At 50.4% G+C, this 22,209-nt stretch overlaps 1 protein-coding gene across 1 annotated transcript in view; it reads right to left on the reverse strand.

Annotated features, from left to right (window-relative positions):
• RIMBP2 (RIMS binding protein 2) overlaps positions 1-22,209 on the reverse strand; it is a 41,584-nt gene that overhangs the window by 6,409 nt on the left and 12,966 nt on the right. The window contains exons 4-16 of the mRNA XM_041488268.1: positions 20,520-20,595; positions 18,747-18,898; positions 15,996-16,072; positions 14,817-14,926; positions 13,210-14,007; positions 10,614-10,765; positions 9,696-10,157; positions 7,489-7,632; positions 6,226-6,381; positions 3,637-4,000; positions 2,825-3,135; positions 1,019-1,136; positions 103-287 (exon numbers count right to left, since the gene is read on the reverse strand). Of these exons, the coding sequence (XP_041344202.1) occupies positions 103-287; positions 1,019-1,136; positions 2,825-3,135; positions 3,637-4,000; positions 6,226-6,381; positions 7,489-7,632; positions 9,696-10,157; positions 10,614-10,765; positions 13,210-14,007; positions 14,817-14,926; positions 15,996-16,072; positions 18,747-18,898; positions 20,520-20,595 (3,105 nt within the window). The remainder of the gene's footprint in view (positions 1-102; positions 288-1,018; positions 1,137-2,824; positions 3,136-3,636; positions 4,001-6,225; positions 6,382-7,488; positions 7,633-9,695; positions 10,158-10,613; positions 10,766-13,209; positions 14,008-14,816; positions 14,927-15,995; positions 16,073-18,746; positions 18,899-20,519; positions 20,596-22,209) is intronic.

Consider the following 22,209-nt stretch of genomic DNA (forward strand, 5'->3'; position numbering starts at 1 on the left):
GGTTCTGCTCACACAGGCAGCGTTCTCCAGGGCACAAAGGAGAGCCTGCTGTAAAAGTGCTTCTGTAGAAGTGTCCTGGCTTCCTTTGGTTTCAGATCTCACCTTAATGATCTGTCCCTCCTTAAAGGGCAGCTCCTCCTCTGCAGCATCGGGGTTCGGGGACATCGTCAGCGGGTCGTAGTCAAAAAGTGCAACAAATATTCGAGTAGAAAGATCTTCTGTGCCAGCATCTGTTTCAGATTCCTCGTAAATGTCTGGAGAAAGACGGTCATGATCACCATAGCCATCTGTGAAAGCAAATTCAGAGAAGAACAATTCAGTAATGCAAGTTGGCCTCATCATCCAACTCTCCCATTAATATTTGAAACGTGTTTGGCATTTCAGTGAAAGAACCCCCAACCTCACTGCATGTCCTATAAAGCTTGGTGGGTTTTTGGGGTTTTTTATTAGCAAGTTTCTATTTTAAAGAAAAGCTTCTAAAACCTGCACTGGAAGCTGGGCTGATTTCCTGTACCAGACTGACATTTGCACAGCTCACATAAAAGCCATTTTTGTTAGGTTTGCAAGAGTTTGCCATGAATTAATGAAAAAAGTAGTCCAGAGACTGGCAAGTGAACACAAAATGATGGCTGATGAATGGCAGGGTGCATGGCTGGATGGAGGCCTGGATGGCCACACTGATTTCACTGACCATAAAGTACCTGCCAGCAGATTTGAGCTGAGATCCAACTCTGTCTAAGCTCAAGCAAGCTTAAACACTCTCAGCAGCCACTGAGGGGCAGGAAAAGCTCCCAGCAGTGTCAGGGAGTGCTGACTCTCACCCTGGGAAGCCCAGCAGGCTCCTGCCAGCAGAGCTGCCTGCAGCCCATTTCACCCCTCTAAACCAGGAGCAGCCTGGCTCCAGACTACAGCCTGCTGTTGGTTTTTAAGGATTTCCTCCCAACTCCGTTGGTTTTTAAGGATTTCCTCCCAGCCCTGAGGCTGCAAAACCAGGAATGCACCGCTCTGTCCAACTAACCAATGGAAGGGACCAGCAGGGGCCGAGACCTTTGTGGCACTGCACTGCCATGGGAGGACCTTCGCCCTGCATGCTCCACCCTGTCAGGCCGTCCTGCAGAGGCTGGGTTACCTAAAAGCTAAAAAACAACGACAGAAAGAACAGGCTTGTCAGTTCCATGCATGGCGACATCGTGGTTACACGGCCGGACATGAATCAGGTCAATCACAATTGGAAGCATAAGCTCTAAAGGCAACTAAACTTAGCTTTTAACTGAAAGGTTAGCTGAAAAGTGAGTACTGCTGCCTGGCAAACCTGCAAAAGAAAAAAAATGGTTCCTTGATTTATGGCAGAGCTTTGTAAACCAGCAGTCACACGTCAGAACGAAAAGAAAACAAAAGAATAACTTCTGAAATATTCTTTTGCCTTTGTTGTTGCGGCTAAGGTGGCGTTTGGGTGTCCTGAAGAGTGGCACGGGCAGGCTGAGAGCTGTGCAGCTGGGGCACACCTGGCAGGGCACACCTGGCAGGGCACACCTGGCAGGGCACACCTGCAGTCCCAGCTCAGGAGGTGCAGCAGGGAGCCAGGGCACTCCTGGTGGCCCTGGGCACCCCTGGTGTCCCCGGGCACTCCTGGTGGCCCCGGGCACTCCTGGTGACCCCGGGCACCCTGGTCCTGGCCTGGCAGGGTCTGCACGGTCAGGGCAGTGCAGGAGGGCTGCAGGCTCCACCTGGCTCAGCTGCCTGGGGCCTGCAGGGATTGTGGCAGCTCTCCAGAGCTTGTCCTGCTGTCACTGGCGTGAGCCCAGCCCGGGCACCACTTCTGCTGGGAGGAGCTGCAGGGGTGATTCCAGCCTGGGCTGGCAGCTCCAGGAGCACAGTGAGCCCTGCTCTCCTGTCAGGATGCAGTGGTGTGCAGCCCGGGTGCTGCAGGGCTGGCTCTGCTCTCTGGGGATGCATCCCCACAGCTGGAGGCTCCTCTGGACATTACTGGGCAGAAATGCAAAGAGGCAAGGCGCTGCAGAGCATCCCTGGCAGGTGGGGAGGGGCCCTGGGCTCCCCCTGGAAGCAGCTCTGTGCCTGCATTCTCTGCAGAGATGCAGTCTGCAACTTCAAAGGCAAGAAGAGATGGTCTAACAAGGACGGCAGCGTGGTGACAGCGCAGAGATAAGGCAGAAAATGAAAATGATGAAGCTGTGACTCCATAAATCTGGGTCACTGTCACACTGGGGGAGAATCTTGGTTCTTGTCTTGAGATGTTCCATGATAAAGAGCATATCCTGAAAATTCTGGGAATGAGATGAATAAAAACAACATGATGAAATGAATTCCTTGACAATAATAAAAAAAAATTAAAAACATGGATGAGACATTTCTCCAGTTAAAAATGCAGCTTTTTTTTTTTTTTTTTTTTTTGAGCAACATTCAGATGGGCAAAATAAAGAAAAGCAATCTTTTGGAAAAATTATAGTTCAGCTAACCCTTAATTAAAATTTAGATTCAGTTGTCCTTTAATAAAAGCAGCCATTATTGTAATTTGTTTGGGGGGAAAATCATTGCAAAGCAAATTAATCTGATTTCAGCATGACACTAAAGAGGACCATAAATGAAAATGCAGAGTAATAAACCAAAATGAATGGGGAAGAAAAAAAAAATGGGGGGGAAAATGTAGCAGATGGGTCCAAAGGACGGACTTCAAAAATCAACTTGGGGAAAAAAAAAGAAAAAAGAACAACAACAACAAAAAAAAAAAGAACAAAAAATAAAGAGACTAAAGAAAACAGACTGATTTGGCAAGCAGATGTTAGAAGGAAGATAGTTCACACACCAGAGAGTCTTCTGCATCTCTGTGGGGTGGCTTTGCAAGGACAGCAGCTGCCCTAGGGCCAGCTGGCTGAGGGTGGCTCTTCCAGCCCCCCTGCCCCTCCTGGGCTCTGCGGCCCCCGCTGCCCTGGGCCCCCCCGGCCGGGGCTGCCAGCTCCCCGAAATCCTCCTCGATGCTGCTCTGCCTGGTCAGCGTCCTCCTGCGGGCCAGCAGCGGCCGGGAGCCCCTCCGGCAGGGACAGGGCTCGGGGTCCCGCGGGGCTCTGACAGCGCGCCGGGGCTGCTCTTCATCACTGCCCCTCTGGGGTCTGAAACCGTGCCGGGACTCCTCTTCATCAGTGCCACTGCCACTCCTGTGTCTGAAACCGTGCTGCTCTTCATCACTGCCCCTCTGGGGTCTGAAACCGTGCCGGGACTCCTCTTCATCAGTGCCCCTTTGGGCTCTGACACCGAACCGGGGCTGCTCTTCATCAGTGCCACGCCTGTGTCTGAAGCCGTGCTGGGGCTGCTCTTCATCACTGCCCCAGTGGGGTCTGAAACTGTGCCGGGGCTGCTCTTCATCAGTGCCCCAGTGGGGTCTGACAGTGTGCCGGATCTCCTCTTCCTCACTGCCACTCCTGTGTCTGACACCGAACCGGGACTCCTCTTCATCACTGCCCCACTGGGGTCCGACACTGAACCTGGACCACTCTTCATCGCTGCCCCTTTGGGCTCTGACACCAAACCTGCACTGCTCTTCATCGCTGCCCCTCTGGGGTGTGAAACTGTGCCAGGGCTGCTCTTCATCGCTGCCCCAGGGCCCCCAGCCGTGCCGGGGCTGCTCCTCCTCCTCGCTGCCGCAGTCCAGCCCGCTGTCGGGGCTGCGGGACAGGGGCTGCCTGCCTCTGCCTCTGCATCCTCGCTCGTCCAGCTCCTGCAGCCCCGCCCTGGCCTTGCCCGGGTACCGGGGGCTGTGCTGCTGCTCCCGACGGCCGGGCCTGCGAGCCCTGGGGCCTCTAGCTATTCTGGGGTTCTTTTTATAGGGCATACCTAAACCCTGCTTGTACAGCACTTCAGAGTATTCACCGTCCTCTTCAGCCACTTCTGGAATACTGAAAAGCCTTTTACTGTGGTGTGTCTGCTGGGGAAAGCCAGGCTGTTCCAAAAAAGGGGCTTCAGTGGTCTTATTCTTATCGTACTCCTTAAGATTATGTAATGTTAAAAACCAGACAGGGAACAAAGAGTGTGTGACAAAAATAAAATGGGAGGGAAAAGGGAGAAAAGAAAAATAAAGACAGAATTAGTTTTAGAGCAATGGCAAACACAAGACATGCAGCTTATATCATGAAAAGGATGTCATGCTTTGAATGAGGATCTGTGAAAAATAAAGACGTGATTAAGAAGTTGCTGGGTGCCAGGTACAACATGAGAGGTCAGTACAAACAACTGAGTGATGCTCTTAACAAGAATAAACTCATGCATCTGAACAGAGTGATGGAGGCCACATACAGGGTCCAGCATGGTGGGTGAGAATGGCACTGAAACTCCTTCCTTGCCCCGTGCCAAACTGCCACCTGATTTTCTCATATCTGAGAACGACAGCTCTGCCCTAGCAAGCTCGCTTGCTTTGCATCTCTTAAGGCTGCCTACAGAAGCAGCAAATGTCTTCAGTCTCCTGTCAGAGGAGAGCTACTCCAAGCCATCACTGAAGGAGTTCTGGTTTTCTAAACAGCCTGCACCATTTTCAAAGCTTGGCTCGCAGGGAAAAGCCCCCTGGGACACAGGCTGCCCTCTGATGCCACTTGGTCTGCACTGCCATCAAACCCCACCCTGATCTTGTACCTGCTTCACAAAACCAGTGCCTGAACAGCAGCCTATGAGCAGACATGAAAGTCTGTTTGTGCCAGAAGCAGGTCAAAACTATCCCAGCCCGGGTAAAGCAAGATTCTGGACATGCAGATACATGTGCAATTTTCTTATTCCATTTCCACAAACCACTGACAAAGAACCCTGGGAGTGCCTTGGGGGCTCTGGGAGAGGGAAGGGAGCACAGGGCAGGAGGTGCTGGCTCTGACTGCCAGGATTATTGATTCTGCATCAGAGATCATCTCTCCTTGTGCCTAATGCCCGGATCAGGGGCATCTCTGGGCTCAGGAGCACCCAGAAATAACGACAGATCCTCTTGCAGATGTCAGCACCATCTCTCTCTGAGCAGTCTAAACTTAGCTGCCGTTTGAATCTCGTCCCCTTCCAGGCAGAGGGAACTTTCCAAGTTACTTTAGACTGTTTCACCTATTTTCCTTTGTTTCCAAAATGTGTATAACGCCTGTGAAACTTGAGATAAAGCGCCACAGAAGTGGAAAACAGAGCATAAGCATGAACTACATCAAGAGAAGCCTGCAAACCTTCGCAGGTCAAAAACCATTTCCTACACCAGTTAAGGCTCTGGAACTTTCTCAATATCAACACTGGTAAAACTAATTTAAATCCAAGAAGTAAATACACCTTCTGATGCACAAAGAACAAGAACAGTGTGGGGATTATTCTTTTTGCCAGGGGAAGGGGATACAATGAGCACACAAGGATTTTGGTTTCAACCTTTGTGCTGGTGCAGTAATACAAACACTGGTAATTTCTTCTTTTGAAAAGGGACCTGTCTCACTGCAGACAGTATCAGGATAAAAGGACTGAATTTACAGCACGTGAAAGCAGCCATAAGAATGGTCAGAATTCTTGTATGCATGACAAAATAGTACTGATTTTAGTTAAACAGCAATCTGCTGAAGAACCAGTTAACCTGTGGGTTTGTGCTTCCTAAGAAAACCCAGTTTGTGTAACTACTACACACATAAAGAAGCAAATACAATTCACATGTACAAATATAATATGGCAAATATATATTCAGTATTGGGTGTGTTTGGTGTTCTGCATGTGCTTGAGTTGTTGCACTGAAGTTTCTTTCATGATGAATATTCCTGTACTAAAGCAGTATTTCTGGAACGTATTTCCTACTCTCTCTGGTGATTCCCTAAAATTCAGAGCACACGGAGTTCTGACAAAGCATTGATCAAACAAAGCTGAAACAACTCCCTTTCTTACAGGAATGCTTTAAGCCTGTGGAAGGGATGGGACCAGCACTGGGTACATGGACAAACCACTCAGACAGGAAAACCAGAAGTTGTTTGGTAAGTTTTTACAGATCTCCTTGTTCAGAAACAACTCATTTTCCGGGGTAGCACATGCAGTATATCCTCACAGAGACAGGGGAAGGTCCCCAGATGCAGAACAGAAATTGCAAGTGCAACAACCACATACAGGAAAACACCCAGGAAGTTTATCTATCCCATAACGACAAAGGCACTAAAGCCAGCCCCAGCTGCCCGGACAGGGAGCTGCAGAGGCTGCACCCAGGGGTGCCCAGCTCACCTTGAGCGCGCCGTGCGAGGTGAGGCTCAGGCGCCGCCGGCCCTCCTCCAGCTGCATCTCCGAGTACAGCTCCTCCTCATCCTCCTCCAGGATGTCGGACAGGTCGGAGCCCCGGCTGCTCTCCGTGTGGTACTCATCCCCCAGGCAGTAGTGAGCCTGAGGGGACACAGACAGCTCGCTGCTGGAGTGCTGATCCTGCTGGCCCCGGGCAGCCAGCGGGCTCTGCTCTGCTGGGCACAGCCCTGCAACTTCTGCTCTGCCCTTTTATGATGGCAGTTCTAGAGATCCAGCCTCATGCCAGGTGATCAGTAAAGGACATCGCCATTCACAGCACCCAATCTAGTTTAGTCTTGATTAAATTCCCCTTATTAAAGGGGTCCTTCATGCATCAGTGGACTTGCTGACCAAATTGTGAAAGCCTGAGGACAATTCACAGATCATCTGTTCCTTGCAGCTGTTTGTTACATCACATTATAATTTAAAAGTGATCAGCATTTAATTCTTGCAGCATATTACCACCATTGTGGACCCTCAACAGGCAGTCAGGTCTTAGACTAAAGATTTTTAAACTATGCCAAGACATAAGAAAACATCTCTTTTCCAGACTTTACATCTCTCTTGAAAGTAATGTAAAAAAATATTTAATATTTGTTTTCAGTGGGATCAGACTAAAAGCTGTGCAGTTGTGCAAAATTCTTCTGGCAACATCTTTCCATTCCTTGGAGCCAATGCCACACCATGCTTGTTTCCTGCCAGGTTACAGGGGATGCCTTCATGCACAGGAATCCTTCCCCTTTCCCAGAGCAGCTGTCACCCAGCAGTGACACCTCACACAGGGCAGCCCAGCTCTGTGTGCTCTGCCACCCCCACGGGTCCAGCTCCCCGTGCCTGCGGCTGCTGGGAGGGAGGATGCTCAGGAGACCCCTGGGACAGCGACAGGGACAGGAGCATCCCTGCCCACGGCTCAGCCTCACCTGTGTCACAGCCTTGTCACCTGTATAACCTGTGTCACCACCTGTGTCACCACCTGTGTCACCTGTGTCACAGCCTGTGTCACCTGTATAACCTGTGTCACCTGTATAACCTGTCACCTGTGTCACAGCCTGTGTGACTTGTGTCACAGCCTGTGTCACCTGTATAACCTGTGTCACATGTGTCACCTGTGTCACAGCCAGAGCCCTCAGAGTGACCTGGCAGAGCTGGCCCCCTGAGATCCCCGGCTGCTGCTGAGCCCCTGGCACCACAGCAAACCAAGCTACTCACTTGCTTTCCAAGCTCTGACTCCTTCAGGAAATCATCAACCGAGGCTCCCCGCCGCTTGACCTTGGGCGAGTCGTAGCCATCCTCCTCCTCGTCCGAGTACGGGGCCACGCTGCTCCTGTCGCTGAAAACACTCCTCCTGTCCACCTGGGGAACAGGGAGATGTGAGGGACACAGATCCAAACCTGTGGGACACAAAACTGAACACAAACACTCCTCCTGTCCACCTGGGGAACAGGGAGATGTGAGGGACACAGATCCAAACCTGTGGGACACAAAACTGAACACAAACACTCCTCCTGTCCACCTGGGGAACAGGGAGATGTGAGGGACACAAAACTGAGCACAAACACTCCTCCTGTCCACCTGAGGAACAGAGAGGGACACTGCCCTGCAGCCACAAATCCAAACACAAACACTGCTCCTGTCCATCCGAGGGAGAACAGTGCAGTGAGGGACACTGCCCTGCACCCAGGACAAACACAGAGACTCACGCACACAACATTTAAAAGAACTGTTAGTTCCCCCTGGCTGGAACGTTTGAGGAGTTTTTCACCAGTTTTTGCCTGTTTTATTACCCTCACTCTTAAACAATTCCCTGGCTCTGTGTTTATCAGCTGGGCTGCCAGCTCTCCTCCTGTGGCACTTACCAAATTCTCCGTGTTCCGCAGTCCGAGGCTGCCAGCAAAGACTCTCCTTTGCCCTTGGCAGGCAGGGGAGGTCCAACCACAGCAGCATTTGTCACCCCAATACAAAAAAAGCCCCAGAGTGAGGCTGTGGGCTCTTGCTGGGCTCTGAGGAGCCTCTTGGCCCCTGCAGTTCCTGCTGGCTCTGGGGACAGTGCCCATCAGCCACCGGCAGGCAGGGGCAGGCACTCAGCTCCTCCTGCAGCACTTGCCATGAGCGAAGAATTTACACCACAGGGGACCAAACATGACAAAGATCCCTGGCAGGATTTGATTTAATTCAGAATTGATTTCTCTATAAACTTCTGTCCAGATTCCTGAATAAAACCTTTCAAGCATCACTTAAACCAGTGTAATCAAACGTGGTTCAGAGCACATGTTGTGTCAGCAATTTTCCAGACCAGAAGAAGTATTTCTGCTCTCTTTCTCTATATGGTTCTTAAATCAACTTTCACCTCAGAGGGCCAAAAAGCCAATTGCCTTTTCTCCCTCTGTTACATTCCAGTCTTATTTATAAACAAAAGGAAGATACATACAGATGCATACATATGTATTTATCAGACCTTATTGATCCAGAATTATTCAGGTTCTCAGAAGCTTGCTTGATTTACCCAGTGGATCAAATGCATCCCCAAGCAGGAACAGTCAATAAGCTGGGGCTGTTAAGGCATGTGTGAACTGTCAAAATTAATGGAGCTGTTTTGGAGATACAATGGGAGACTAAAAACTGGACATAACTGGTGGCTGCCAGATGAAGCACCAAGAAAATCTACAAAATAAGTGACACTTGCAAGAAGTAACAGACAGCTGTGAGCAGCTTGTGATGAGAAAGTAACTGCCCAGGGCACTGGGAGTACTTAAATATTGCATATTTGTGTGGAAAACCCACAGCACGTTGTCAGGATGCATCCACATCAGCTGCACTGACCCCAGAGCCCCACATGTGGGATTGAAATCAGCTGGCAAAGACCTGAGTCAGTGCACAGCCATGGGTCATGGTGCTCCCAAACCAGGGGTGTCCCTGGGCAGTGACACTGCTGGCAGCTCCAGGAGGAGCTGGACTGAAAAGCACCTGCAAACGTGAGTGAAAAGGCAGCACTGAGAAGGAGAAATGTGTAAAATTCCCGGTGGATCCATGACAGCAGGAGGGCTTTGTCAGCCCAGAACTTCAGCACTCTGCCTCTCAAGCTATGGATCTTCAGAGCTTAGGAATGATCACCCAGCCCTTAAAGCACACCATGAGCAATCTTTGGTGGCAAGTGTCCCAGAGCAGCCCCATGGCAGGTCACACAGACCCCATGGCAGGTGTCACACAGCCCAGAGAGCGCCATGGCAGGTGTCACAGTGACAGCCCAGCCCAGCCCCATGGCAGGTGTCACACTGACAGGACAGCCCAGCCCCATGGCAGGTGTCACACTGACAGAACAGCCCCATGGCAGGTGTCACAGTGACAGCCCAGCCCCATGGCAGGTGCCACCCTGAACTGCCCAGCCCAAGAAGGCCCAGGAAGGAGTTTGCCTTTACCCTGTTGCTCTCTGCCACTCGTTGTGCAGCTTCTCTGGCCATGGCTTTTGCGACGGTGTTGGGGATTGGAGTGCCTTGAGGCTGGGGCAGGATTCTGTTGGGGGACGGAGACCTCCTGCCCTGGAGGGGGCCGTGGAAGGTGGGTGGCTCCAGCATGCGTCCGTGCATGGGGGACGCCGAGCGAGTCTGCTCCCAGGACTCATCCCTTCTCAAATGTGGGCCTAGGTGTTCTTCTTTGGTTTCTGGGGCTCCGGCACTTGCTAATGGCTTAGATTTGGGAGCAGTTCTGGGGTGGGGGGTTGGAGGCACCAGGAGGTCAGATGGAATGGCAGCGAGAGGAGAGTCCAGGGACTCGCCCTGCGCAGAGAGCGTCCGCACCGTCACCTCCCTGGCGTCCAGGCCGCGCAGCCGCTGCAGCTCCAGCGCCGCGCCCTCCGCCGCCGGGAACGCCACCTCGGCCACCTGGGGACACACGGGCCACCTGTGAGCGCCGACAGCCGGGAGAGCCCGACAGCCGGGAGAGCCCAACAGCCATGAGAGCCCAACAGCTGGGAGAGATCAACAGCCGTGAGAGCCCAACAGCTGCTGCCCTCCCCTCAGCCCGCCGGGGTGCAGCCCTCAGGCTCCTCAGAGTGAGCGGCAGCCAGCGTTGTGTGCCCCTTACCCAGCTGGCACTGACCCCCCCAAACCCTCTGGCCAAGAAGGCTCCTGGAAAGGGAGCAGGTTACTGCTGCCAGCAGAGCTGTGAGAGCCCAGCCAGGGCTGTGTGCCCTTACCCAGCTGGCATTCATCCCCAAACCCCCCAGCCCTAGGGGGCTCCTAGAAAGGGTTAACCCAACAACCGGGACGGGCTCCACTGGCAGGGCTGTGCCAGCCTTCCCTGGCAGCTGAGTGCCAGCAGAGTCACAGGGCACTCACCCGCTGCCCTTTGGCATAGACACCGTAGCCTGTGACGCTGGCACCGTGGGACGTCCCCGTCGCCGACAGGGCTGGGGGCTTCCAGCACACCTGGACGGTCCCTGGCGTGGAGCCCGCCCGCACAGACACGTCCTGAGGTGGAGCTGGAGGACCTAGGAGAGATGGCACTGGTCACTCTCGGGTCACAAGCAGGCAGCTGGGCTGCAGGGAGCTGCAGCATTTTCCCCCAGCTGGTTAAAGGACGGCTGGGCCCACGGTCCTTCCTCTGCCCTGAATCAAAAGTCACACCCAGGAACCTCTGAAGGCATTTAGTGTGTTAGTGTAACAGCACACCACATTCCTCCTTAATTAAATGCATTACCCTGCTATAAATAGCTCTAGTTTGGCCAGAAAGCCAAAGTAAAAATATCACAGAGATTCTTAGTTCATCAATTTTTCAAGCATCCTGTTGTGTTAATTTAGGCACCAAACCCTGAGCAGAGGCTGCTGCTGCTGCTGTCAGAGGCAGGGCTGGGCTGCAGCCACCTCTGCAGAGCAGAACACACAGCCTGGCTCTGTGAGACTGCTTCTCCCAGCAAACTAAACACAACCAGATCCTGTTCAGCTACCAAAAAGGCTACAAACACTTCAACTGTGCGTGATGCAGGTGCAAATATCACACAAGACCACTGGCAAACTGCCAGTGCATTTCACTGGTTTGCTGCCACTGAATTTCGTCCTCTAGTGGACATGGAAATAAAATCATGGTCATGTTCAGGACAGTACAGGCACAACAGGAAGGTTTTGCTCATACCATCCCTGCATCTATAAAGTATTTATATCTTGCAAGCTGAGAGTATGCAAATTGACCTAATACTATTCTTGGCCAAGAGAGATTTTGGTTCAGGATTGAATTTCAGCTTTCCTGGCCTTCCCATGTTATTGGCAGCCAGCACTCCCAGTTCAGCAAGGCTGCTCAGCTCACAAGAATGCATCTGCTCTAACCCAGCATCTTGCCAATGACAATGGCATTAATCTGCTCCTGCAGGAGAAGTCACCTTCCTTCCACTCTCCCACAAGGAAACAATCCCCAGGGTGTCTGTCTCGACCTTCACAGGCTGTGCAGAGATAGGTTTAATAAACTGCAACGCCCGAGGCTCAGCACGGCTCCTATTTCCTCCCATCATTAAATGGGAAATTATTCCTGATGATCTTCAATGGTCTTGGTCATCAACATAAATGTTTGTTTTGGAATTCTGCTACACTTTGCTCCTCATGGGGTTTTTAACATAAATTAGCTCCAAAAACTGCAGCAGCCCCACTGGTCCTGATGCTGTGCTTATTTCTGTTTTTAGATCTGAGTGCCCAAGAGACAAACACTTGTATTTCTATGTGATCAATTCCATTGCTTTGATGAACCAGGATGAGCTCAATTGCATGACACTCTATGATGGCAACTCCCATCACTGACTCCAAATTCATCCTTTTCCTTTGCTCCAACGACTCTGCAACCAGGCATCAGCCTCTAACCACTTCAGCAGCTGCTGCTTTGTTTTCTCTACACAGCAGTGAAAAGCTGGCTTGTTTCTCTAGAAGTGCTCCCAGTGGAATGAAGCAGTGGGGAAGGTTCTGGGAGCTCTGGCTGCAAAAGCTGAGGCTTCACTGCTCAGCAGAGAGCAGCTCTGCACTGCTCAGCAGGCTTCACAGCTAGAGGGAGGTACAGCATGGGAAAAGCCTGGAAAAGCCTCACTCAAAAGGCCTTTCCTAAACAGCAAAGCTGAAATAAGTTCAAGCCAGCAGCCAGGCAGTGCCTCCCACCTCCCCAGGACACATCCCAGCTCTGAAGTGCACCTGCAAGCACCCTGCACTGCCGCCCACCACTGAGTGACCCCAGGCTGAAGAGAAGTGCAGAAGTGTGTGAGCTGAGGACATTCCCACGGGAACTGTGCTGGCACCACAGCAGGAGGCACAGAAGCCTCACTCCCCCTGCCCAACAGCACTGCTGCCCTCCATGTCCCCTCTCCTACAAGCCACCAAGGAGGGGAGCAGGATGAATTCCTGCTCCTTGCTGGGATCACGCCCTGCAGGCAGTGAGCAAAGCCAGCTCAGAATGCTGCTGATGCTTCACTGGCCAGGGGCCACTTGCAGCTGAGTGTCCCTTCAGACGCACCCAGATCTGCAACACTGAATATTTCAGGGGTCTCCTCCTTGGCCATGATTAGATGACCATGGGTAGGTGAATCTGTAAGGAAAGATACTCAAATTTTTTCAGGTGGTACCACACACCCCCAAAATTCTGAGATTATCCTTCAAATTCACTGCTTTATTTCTGCTCTAGTTTTCAACACTACTTCAGTGTTCCTGGATAATGGCAAATGACTGACAACACTTACCAACACTCCTAATGTAAAATCCAGGTGGGAAAAAACCTCAGACTTTCCAAAACACAACAAATCTGTAGACTTTACAAATTCAAATTGTACAATGAAGTTGATTACACCTTCACAACCAAAATGCATTTACATCCCCTAAAAGCTGTGTAGGTTAAAGTATTTTATCTAGTATTTTCAGAGAAATTAAACTGTCGAGTTTTGGGGTAGGGAGGAAGATATCAAACCTGCTGGCAATGTAGAAAATTCCACAAAGGCTTCCTTTTTTTCTCGTTGTTCCAAGGGAAGCTGCCAGGGCATCTGGTGGGGCTTTGCCATGACCTTCACCTTGTAGGCCATATTGGGCTTCAAATTAAAAAAATGGTACTTGTAGCTAGCAGCCTTGACAATGTCAAACTCCTCCTCGTTCAGGAAGATGACATGGCTGTAGTTACTGTTTGTGGGGAGCCAGGAGAGCTCAGCAGAAATCTGGGTGATGTTGTCCACTCGCAGGTTGGAGGGGGCGACGATGACGTCCTTGCCCACCAGCAAGGTGCACTGCAGCTCGTCGGAGTTGCCCTTGCTGGTGATGCTCTGGATGGATATCCGGTACGTGCAGGTGGAGGTGTTGAGCTTTTCTATCAGAGCTTTGGTCCTGCTGCCCAGGGCGACGTTCATCCTCACCTCCTTGTCCACCAGCACGTTGTAGCTGCTGACGGTTCCCCAGCCGGGCGGCACCACGGGCGGCTCCCAGCCCACGATGACGCTCTTGGCCAGCTGCTTGATCAGGGTGATTTTCCTGGGGTAAGGCACGATGTCTTCTCCGATCTCGTCGATGTTGACGTCCAGGGCGGCCGTGCCGTTGCTGAGCACGCCGCAGCCGGCCTGGCCGGGGGGGCTGATCTCCAGCTCTCCCTGCAGCGCCGGCCCCGCGCGGTTCGCCAAGTTCTGCTCCTGCTCGCTGCCCGACAGCCGCGCCTCGCTGTCCTGGACAAAGTCCACAAAGTTCGAAGGGACCAGGCCCCTCTGCCCATCCAGAAGCTCTCCTGGAGGGAAAGAGCACTATTACTAATCAGGGCGACTCCGACGAAGGGGAGAGAAAATGATGAGGAGGACTCCACCAGCAGAAGGCAAGATAATTGTTTTATTATTCTGTACCATACACATTGCATCTAAAGTGAATCTGCCTTGCACTCACCCTTGCTCACAACTGCACTCACCTCGATCCTTCCCGTGACTGTCTCGTGACAGTCCCCACACACACACACACACAGAGTTGGCCCTGACAGACCAAGGGAACAAAACATCCTCACTCTGGGCAAACAATCTCCATATGGCATTCTGCTATGGCACAGCACAGGCACAGCAAGAGAGATAAGAATTATGTTTTCCTTCTTCTCTGCTTGTCCCACAGCTTCTCTCTGTTCAGAGGGCGCGTGAATGCCACAGAGCACTGCCACTAAACCCCCAGAAGGAGAACACCTCGTCCATGGCAGTGCCTTGAGAGCGGGCAAGCAAGGGGCAAGGGATGGGGGACAGTACCTAAACAACATCCCCAGCTTGGGAGCATAAAGGCTTATTAAGGGAAATACCAGAACTGCCAGTAAGCTTTTTTGTCAACTTAAATCTTGCCAGTAGGAAAAGCTGACACTATAAACTATTTTATAATTAGCTCTGCCTGCAAGCAGCGGCTTTGCTGGTGCAGAAACTCCTTTAATTAACACCACGATGATAAAGCTAAATTTAGCAACCGATTTGGGAGCAGACGAAGGAAAGAATCTGGAGCGTGCTTGACAGACGACCTGATTTCAATCTGCATGAATTAGCATGAACTCGGGGATTTAACAGAGAGTACCTTCATAGAAGCCATCCTCGTCCATGTCTCCGTACACATACAGGTACTTTCCTGCCGTGAGAGGCAGCTCTGCCTCCGGGTTCTCGTTGGGTCCATCGAAGGGGTTGTAGCTGTGGGGACAGCAGAGTGCTGCTCACGAGGGGCTCTCAGCAGGGCAGCTCCCCTGGCAGGGGCTTTGCAGCCCCCCTGAGAGGGCAGCCTGTGCCTGTGAGCTCCCCTCTGTCCCCACACCCTGCAGGAATCCTTTCCTGCAGGATGTGCTCAGACACTTCTCACTTAGGGCTCTTGGAAAACACTGGCCAAAATTCTCTGTTGCCCCGGTTTTTGAAGATTTTCTAAACCTTCTGATGTTTGCGTTCTTGCAGCAAACTTTTCTCACGCACTTTCTGTAAACAACTTATTGTTTTGCACTCTTTTATGGAAGAGGGGAAATTTGACAAACTGTTGGTTTGTCCAGTGTCATTGGAGAGGTGGCACTGTCACCCTCCAATCCACTGCCACCTTTGGAAATCTGTAAATGCTGGAGTCAGAAAACAAACTCCCTTTTTTCCTGCCTGGAGAGCAGCAGCGTGTCTGCATTGTGTTGTCTTGTGTCCTATAGTAACAATTCTCCTTATTTTTTAGAGTGAATTAAAGCAAACTCAGTTGTGGGGGTCTTTTCCAGTCACTGTATTCAATTTTATGTTCCTTTTACACAACTCCTACAGAGGCAAGGTAAAAGAAGACAAAACCAGTGAGCTACATCTAAGAGAAGCTACTGAGAGACAAAAAGTACTTATGAAGTACTTCAGCCTATAGAAAGAAAAGTTTTCTAAAGAAACTGTTAGCCACTTTAATTTGTACTGTGACAGTCCTACACGCCTGAAATTTTAAAGTGCAAAGCAGTGATGGACCTCAAACCTTCTCCTGCTTGAAGAAGAAACTGAAAAGAACAGATTGAGACTCGTCTCTAGAGCAGGAGGTCCCAGTTTAATCTGCTTCAGACACTGAGGACAGGAATGCAGGGGGTGGGAGAGCTCAGCTCCCTCTGCCAGCTGGGGCACAGGCTCTGCCCTGCAGCCAGGGCCAGCTGCACAGGCTCTCCAGAATGCCCCTTCCATGCAAGAATTGGGGGCAGGAAGGCAGGGCAGCCCCAGCTGATGGTGAATATTCCAGCTGTGGGTGGTGGGGGTGCTTTACCTGTAACGGGCAATGCAAAGATGGACCTTCCCAGAATATCTCTGCTTTGAGGTATTGGAATTCTGATCATTATCCATCTGCGGGGAGGGGAGGAAAAAGATAATGTGGTTACAAAAAAGAGCAATGAACGGTTTTCCTGACAGGTGATATAAATCAGTGAACACACAATATCAAGGAAAAAAAAAATAAATTCAAACATGGAGCACAACTAGTTAATTTTACTTAGAAAGGCAGATTCCAGTGACTGAGTACTTAAAATACTTAAAACAAATGCTGAGTTTGGAATTGGTGCAAGTGTCAACCTCCAAACACCTGGAAACCACGAGTATCACACAAAATATACCCCTTGCCAATCCAACTGCCCCAGCCATTCCCTGCACAGCACCCCTGGGGCAGGGCACAGCTGCTGCCCCCTGCCCAGACCCCCTTCTGCAGGCACAACCGAGCCCTGCTGCACTGCTGCCACTGCACTGCTGCCACTGTACTGCTGCCACAGCCTGCACTGCTGCCCCAGCCTGCACTGCTGCCACAGCCCTGCTGCCCCAGGCTGCACTGCTGCACTGCTGCCACAGCCCTGCTGCCCTTCCACTAACTGAAGGAAATAACATATTTTCTTCTGAATTTCACATCACATTGAATTCAATCCTGCAAAGCCACACGTTTATTCCATTACAAATCTGGTCTAGGAAATCTGGAGATTTAATTGTGGTGTTGAACCAGCAGAGACTCTGCCTATTTTAGCTCTGCACGAGGTCTCTCACTGGTAGAACAGTAATTTCAGCTGTGCTTTGAGCCAGCAGAGGTTTTAAAGTGGGGGATGAGCTTCCCTCCACTTACTGTACAGTTTGCTGTGAGCCATTTCAGAAAAAATTACCAACTTTTTGCCTGAGCTTGAGAGAAGCTTAATTAAGGCAGAAATACTGGGTTAACAGTGGGATCAAATGAAATAAACTGTCCAAAAACAGAACAAAATCTTACAACCTAAGAGGGTGAACACTGAGTGCAGCTTCCAGGTCCAAACTGGTCCCAGCCAGGAGCACACCAGGAAACTCCCAGGGAAGAGAATTCTCCTCTGAATTGACTCCTGAGGGTGGTGTGGCCCAGCTCCAGCTCCAGGAGCTCCCAGGGTGGGATCCAGGACAATCTGCCAGGATTCCCCTGATCCCTTTACATGGGCACTCACTGAGCACACAGCCAGGAATGCTCATTCCAGAAAGCATCCCACTTTTCACAGGAACAACCATGGCCACTGCACAGTATCACTGACTCATTCATTCATTTATTTGCTGTTTTATTTCCTACTTCCCAGCATTATGTTTCATTTCTTAGATTTAATTCACATGCCCTCCCTTGGGTCTGGGTATCTCTAAAAAGGAATGGAGCTTAATTTCTGTGAGCTTGCATAATGTAAGAGTGTATCACATAATTACACTCCAGAAGGCACAAAATGTACAGTTCTGCAAAAGAGGGCTTGACATTCTCAGTGAGATAACTCAAAAATAATAGAAAAGGGGAATTAAATTTGACGTTTGCTTCTCCTGTTCCTTGCTGTTAGTTCTGCTTCCCTAAGTCTCCTTGCTAAGCTGCTTTTTCTGTGGCCTCTCCAAAAAGCAGTAAATGTTTCCATTTTTCAGTGATGCTGCTACACAAATATACACAAATATTTCCTGGGGATAATCCTCAAATATGCCCATGGAATTCCCACTCTACAAGAATCCAATATTTTGTTGAATACCCTCAGGCTTGTGATCCATTTAGAAACATTTTGATTCCATCAACTTTCACATTTTCAGTACCAATTAATTAACACAGATAGAAAATATGCACACAGTTGCAACTTATTTACTCCTGTAAGGATTAGGAAATGGATTTCCTGAAATGAGGGGTAAAATCTGAAGATCATTTCCTCGTGGCTATCTGCCCATATGAACCAGAGTATTTAACAGCAAATAACACCCTTCTACAGTTTCCAAGGTTTGTTCCATGCAGTTTTTATATTTAATATTTGTCCTAAATATTAAAAATCAACTTGTTATGGCACCTTTGAACAGCTCTTCTGAGCTTCCCATTGGATTTGTGCTGGAGTTCCTCCGAAAAGCAGGAAAGCTTCCTAAGGAAGGAGGAACAGAACCCTGCAAGAGCATGGCTGGATACAGAATGTGGAGCAGTGACAGCATGCTGCAACTTCACCCCCTTTTCCAGGCTCAGAGCCCTGCAGGGAGGCTGAGCAGGCAGTGCCTGCCCAGAGCAGCCAGGCAGAGCAGAGCCCTGCAGGATGCCCCAGCCATTCCCTGCACAGCACCCCTGGGGCAGGGCACAGCTGCTGCCCCCTGCCCAGACCCCCTTCTGCAGGCACAACCGAGCCCTGCTGCACTGCTGCCACTGCACTGCTGCCACAGCCCTGCTGCCCCAGGCTGCACTGCTGCACTGCTGTGCCAGGCTGCACTGCTGCACTGCTGCCCCAGCCCTGCCCCAGGGCAGAAATGCTGCTATGCCCAGCACTGAGATCCTCAGAGAGCCCCGAGCTCCTCACACAGCTCATCTCCATCCCGAGCACCTGGCACATCAGGTACAGCCCCTTGGGAAACATCACTCAAATTCCACGGCTCATGCTCCCAAGCTGCCTCAGAAAATGAGAACAGTCATGCACTGAGTTTGTGAAAGCAGGTGGATCCACCTGCAACAGCCTGCTGCAGCAGAGCAGCCCCAGCCCCAAGTCACCTTTTCAGTAAAAAATTCAAAAAGACTCACGTCTGAATCAAATCTGCATCTTGGGGTAGCAGATCTTGACTTGGACAGGAAGGTGGGTTTGACAGACAGCGGCTCTGGTTTGTCTCCAGACACCTGGAGGGGTCGGATGAACTCTGAGATCACACAGCGACTTCCAGAGGGGCTCTCATGACCTGCAGCGGGAGAACACACGAGTCAGGAGTGCCTCCCAGCACAGACACACCTGCACAGCACAGGTGCTTTCCTCTCCTCAGAAATCCCTCGGCAAGGAGGCTGTGGGGGCTGCACTGCAGAGCAGGGACAGCTCAGCTGCCCCTTCCCAGACCTGGGGAAATTGCTGAAGTCAACACCGTGTGACAAAACATAACCCAGAAGTGAAGGCATTTCCATTCAGAGAGCCCAAAGGCGAAGCTCCCCCAGAGAAAAGAATCCACCTTTGTCCCGAGCCCCTTGGAGTGTCCAAGGTGCCACACCTGGCACTGCAGAGCTGCTGCTGGAGCCCGAGCTTCCTCTGGCACTCTGGCACACTCTGGGCATCAGGAGCAAGCCATACCTTTGTCTTCTGAAAAAGAGACTGGGATGCTAACGACACAGCTGGCAGGATATTCCCTTTGCAATGAAGTTGTTTGACTTTTGGCAGGCAGTGCCAGGAGCACCTGCCCCGTGTTTCCGAGAGTTCCTCACTGACACCAGCACTAAAGCACATTGATTTAACCCCAGGGCCATCCCTTCAGCTTCTGAAACATGGAAACCCAGACTGTGCAAAGGAAAAAACGCCAGAAATCCTCCTGGAATATTTTTACTGTGCTTTTTAAAAAGAGTTCAGAGGCAAGGAAAAGGGAGATCATGCTGCACGCTGAGAAGCCTCGCAGGAGGCTGAGCTCTCCTCTCCTCCTGACTCAGGTGAGGACCAGAGGTGAGACAAGCCAGAGGAACAACGTGCTGCAGGCTGCAAGAGAGACTAACAAAGCTGAGTAAAAGCCACTGTACATTTACCTGAGGCTGCTGGGTTATTCCCAGGGCAGGGATTGCAACCCGAGCTGGAGTTTGCCTGCAGCAGGAGCAGCAGCTGCAGCAGAGCACAGCGAGCTGCTGTGACACATTCACATGTGCAGAGTGCATCCTGCCCCTCATTAACATAATGAGCCTGGGCTCTAATTCTTCAGCCCCTGAATATCTGTAGGTTCAGCATTTCCTCTCCTGTTCTGCCAGAAGTCTGACAGCAACGTTTTGCTACTGAATTTCAAGATTCCCAGTCCAGGTCAGCAGGAATTATCAGAGGAACCTCTTTGTTCTCACTGCAGAGGAGAAAAAGCTCCAAGAATACCATCAGAGGGTTTTCTGGTGTGCTCATTAGTCCAATATGATTAATTTTCTCTGCATCACTGTAATTTACAGCAGGCCAGCCTCAGCACATTGACAGCAGGGAAATATACCACTCACCACACAAAAGATTAATTACCACCAGCCCCACTCAGAGCAATCCCCAGGCTGGAAAAGGGCACATTTTTTATTCTTGGAACCTTCCTCACATCTATAACAGAGAAGTCCTCCCTGTTCAGGAACCTTTAGCCAATTTAGCTCCTTCTGTTTGCTGTTAATGTGTTTGCCATCTCAGCCTGCCAGCGCCAAGCTATAAATAATTGGGCCAACTGTGATTATTCACTCAAAGGAAGCCTCTGGCTGCTCTCAGACCTCCTGCATTCTCCAGGCTTTGTTACCAAACTGCTGGCACCGGGTACAGAATGTGGAGGAAGGCTCCAGGGCAATGCAGCCCTGGCTCTGCATCCACACAGGGTAACACCCAGCACAGGAACACGGTCAGGAACACCCAGGGGCTGGAAGGAACGGGTCTGCCTTGCTCTTTCACCTGGGAAATAAGGCACAGAAAATTTACCCTGAGTCCTCAACACACAGGAGAGGAAGGAGTGTGGTGGCTGTGAGGGCAGGAGGGCTGGGCACCTCTCTGCCCCAGGTAATTGCATTCTGCTTTGGAGAGCTGCTGTGCCCTGCCATCATCACTGAGACAGGGCTGCTTCCAGAAATCAGTGCTGATAGCTCCACACAGACCCCCCTGCCCAGCAGGGGCACTGAACACCCACCAGCAAGGGAAGAACAGAGCTGTGTGCCAGAATGTGCCCAGCAAAGAGCTGCAGCAGCAGAGGAGCCTTTGGAAAGGGCACCAGACAAAGGTCCTGTAAACTCAGGTGTTCTATGCACACAGAGCCATGGCTGGGCTGAAAAATAAACACAAGTAATGCCCCTGCAAAACAGAAAAACCAGACCAAAACTGAGGTTCAGAGTGCAGGGTGCACATTCCTCTGGGAATCTGGGAGCTCCTGATCACTCCTGCCTGGACTGCTGCTCCTGCAGGCTGGGAACACACGAGTGCAAAAAAATCTGCATTCAAAACCTGGCCTAAGTGTGCCTCCAAAAAAAAAAAACCTGATTAAACCTGGTTCTCTGGTTCATCCAAGGCAATTACACTGAGGGCCCTGGGCTTGAACAGCAGAACGAGGGGGAATCAGACCTGCAGACTGTTTTAAAGTTGTTAACTGGAAACCTACAAAAAAGAAAACAAACAAACAAAAAAGCCCCAGTAAAACACCTTTCCTTTTATATTTTCCCTCTGGAAAAAAAGAGAGTTAAAAATAAAATCTACAAGAGGTCAGATCATAAGAACACACAGCAGCATCTAGAAATGTCCTTTTTTTTCTCTTTAAATACTAGAGAAGAACCCTATAAAGCCACAGGAATTTTGTCCATAAAGCCTTTTTAAATCTATATATGCTTAAAATGGTCTTTATTTTCCTGATGGGCAAATATTTGTTAAGGAAGTCTAAAGAACACCCTATCAAGGAAAATGGAAGAGCACCAGATCTAATTTAAATGTTTCAGGAGAATTAAATCTGTCCATGCTTGCATTACAGTTAGACTCTCCATGTTATTTATTGCAATTGCTGATTCCATATGGACTACCTAAATTATCTAGAAAGACCATTTAAATGAGCCTCTTAACTGATGAATAATAAATCTTAAGGCTTCTATATCTGATAGTGACATTATTGTAGGTTTAAAGTGAACTTTTTATGCTCCAATCCATCCTGGCTAGGTTCATTTCATTTCCTGATACATTCAGACATCACCAATTAAGGCAAAGCAGCTGGTCATAAACTGATCTCATTTCCACCCTTTGCTGTGCTTTAAAGCTGTCTCTGTGTTCCCTCTCATGTTCCTTCTTCCTCACACATAATAAAAATAATTGCACTGCTGCTTTGAAGAACTTGCTGTGCTCTACCATCATTCTTGAGACGGGGCTGATTTCAGCAATTAAACCCTTCCCTGGCTAACCACGGCTCCCGTTACTGTGCATCCCCACTGAGGATCAGTGCTGTCCAGCAGAGCTGGTGCTCTGCTCACACACAAGTGCTGCAGGCCCTGAATGCCAAGTGCCACAAAAATCAACAGGTTTTGAGAGCAGGGT

The sequence above is a fragment of the Pyrgilauda ruficollis genome, unplaced genomic scaffold (genome assembly GCF_017590135.1).
Source record: "Pyrgilauda ruficollis isolate IOZ18807 unplaced genomic scaffold, ASM1759013v1 scaffold9, whole genome shotgun sequence".
NCBI classification, from domain to species: domain Eukaryota; kingdom Metazoa; phylum Chordata; class Aves; order Passeriformes; family Passeridae; genus Pyrgilauda; species Pyrgilauda ruficollis.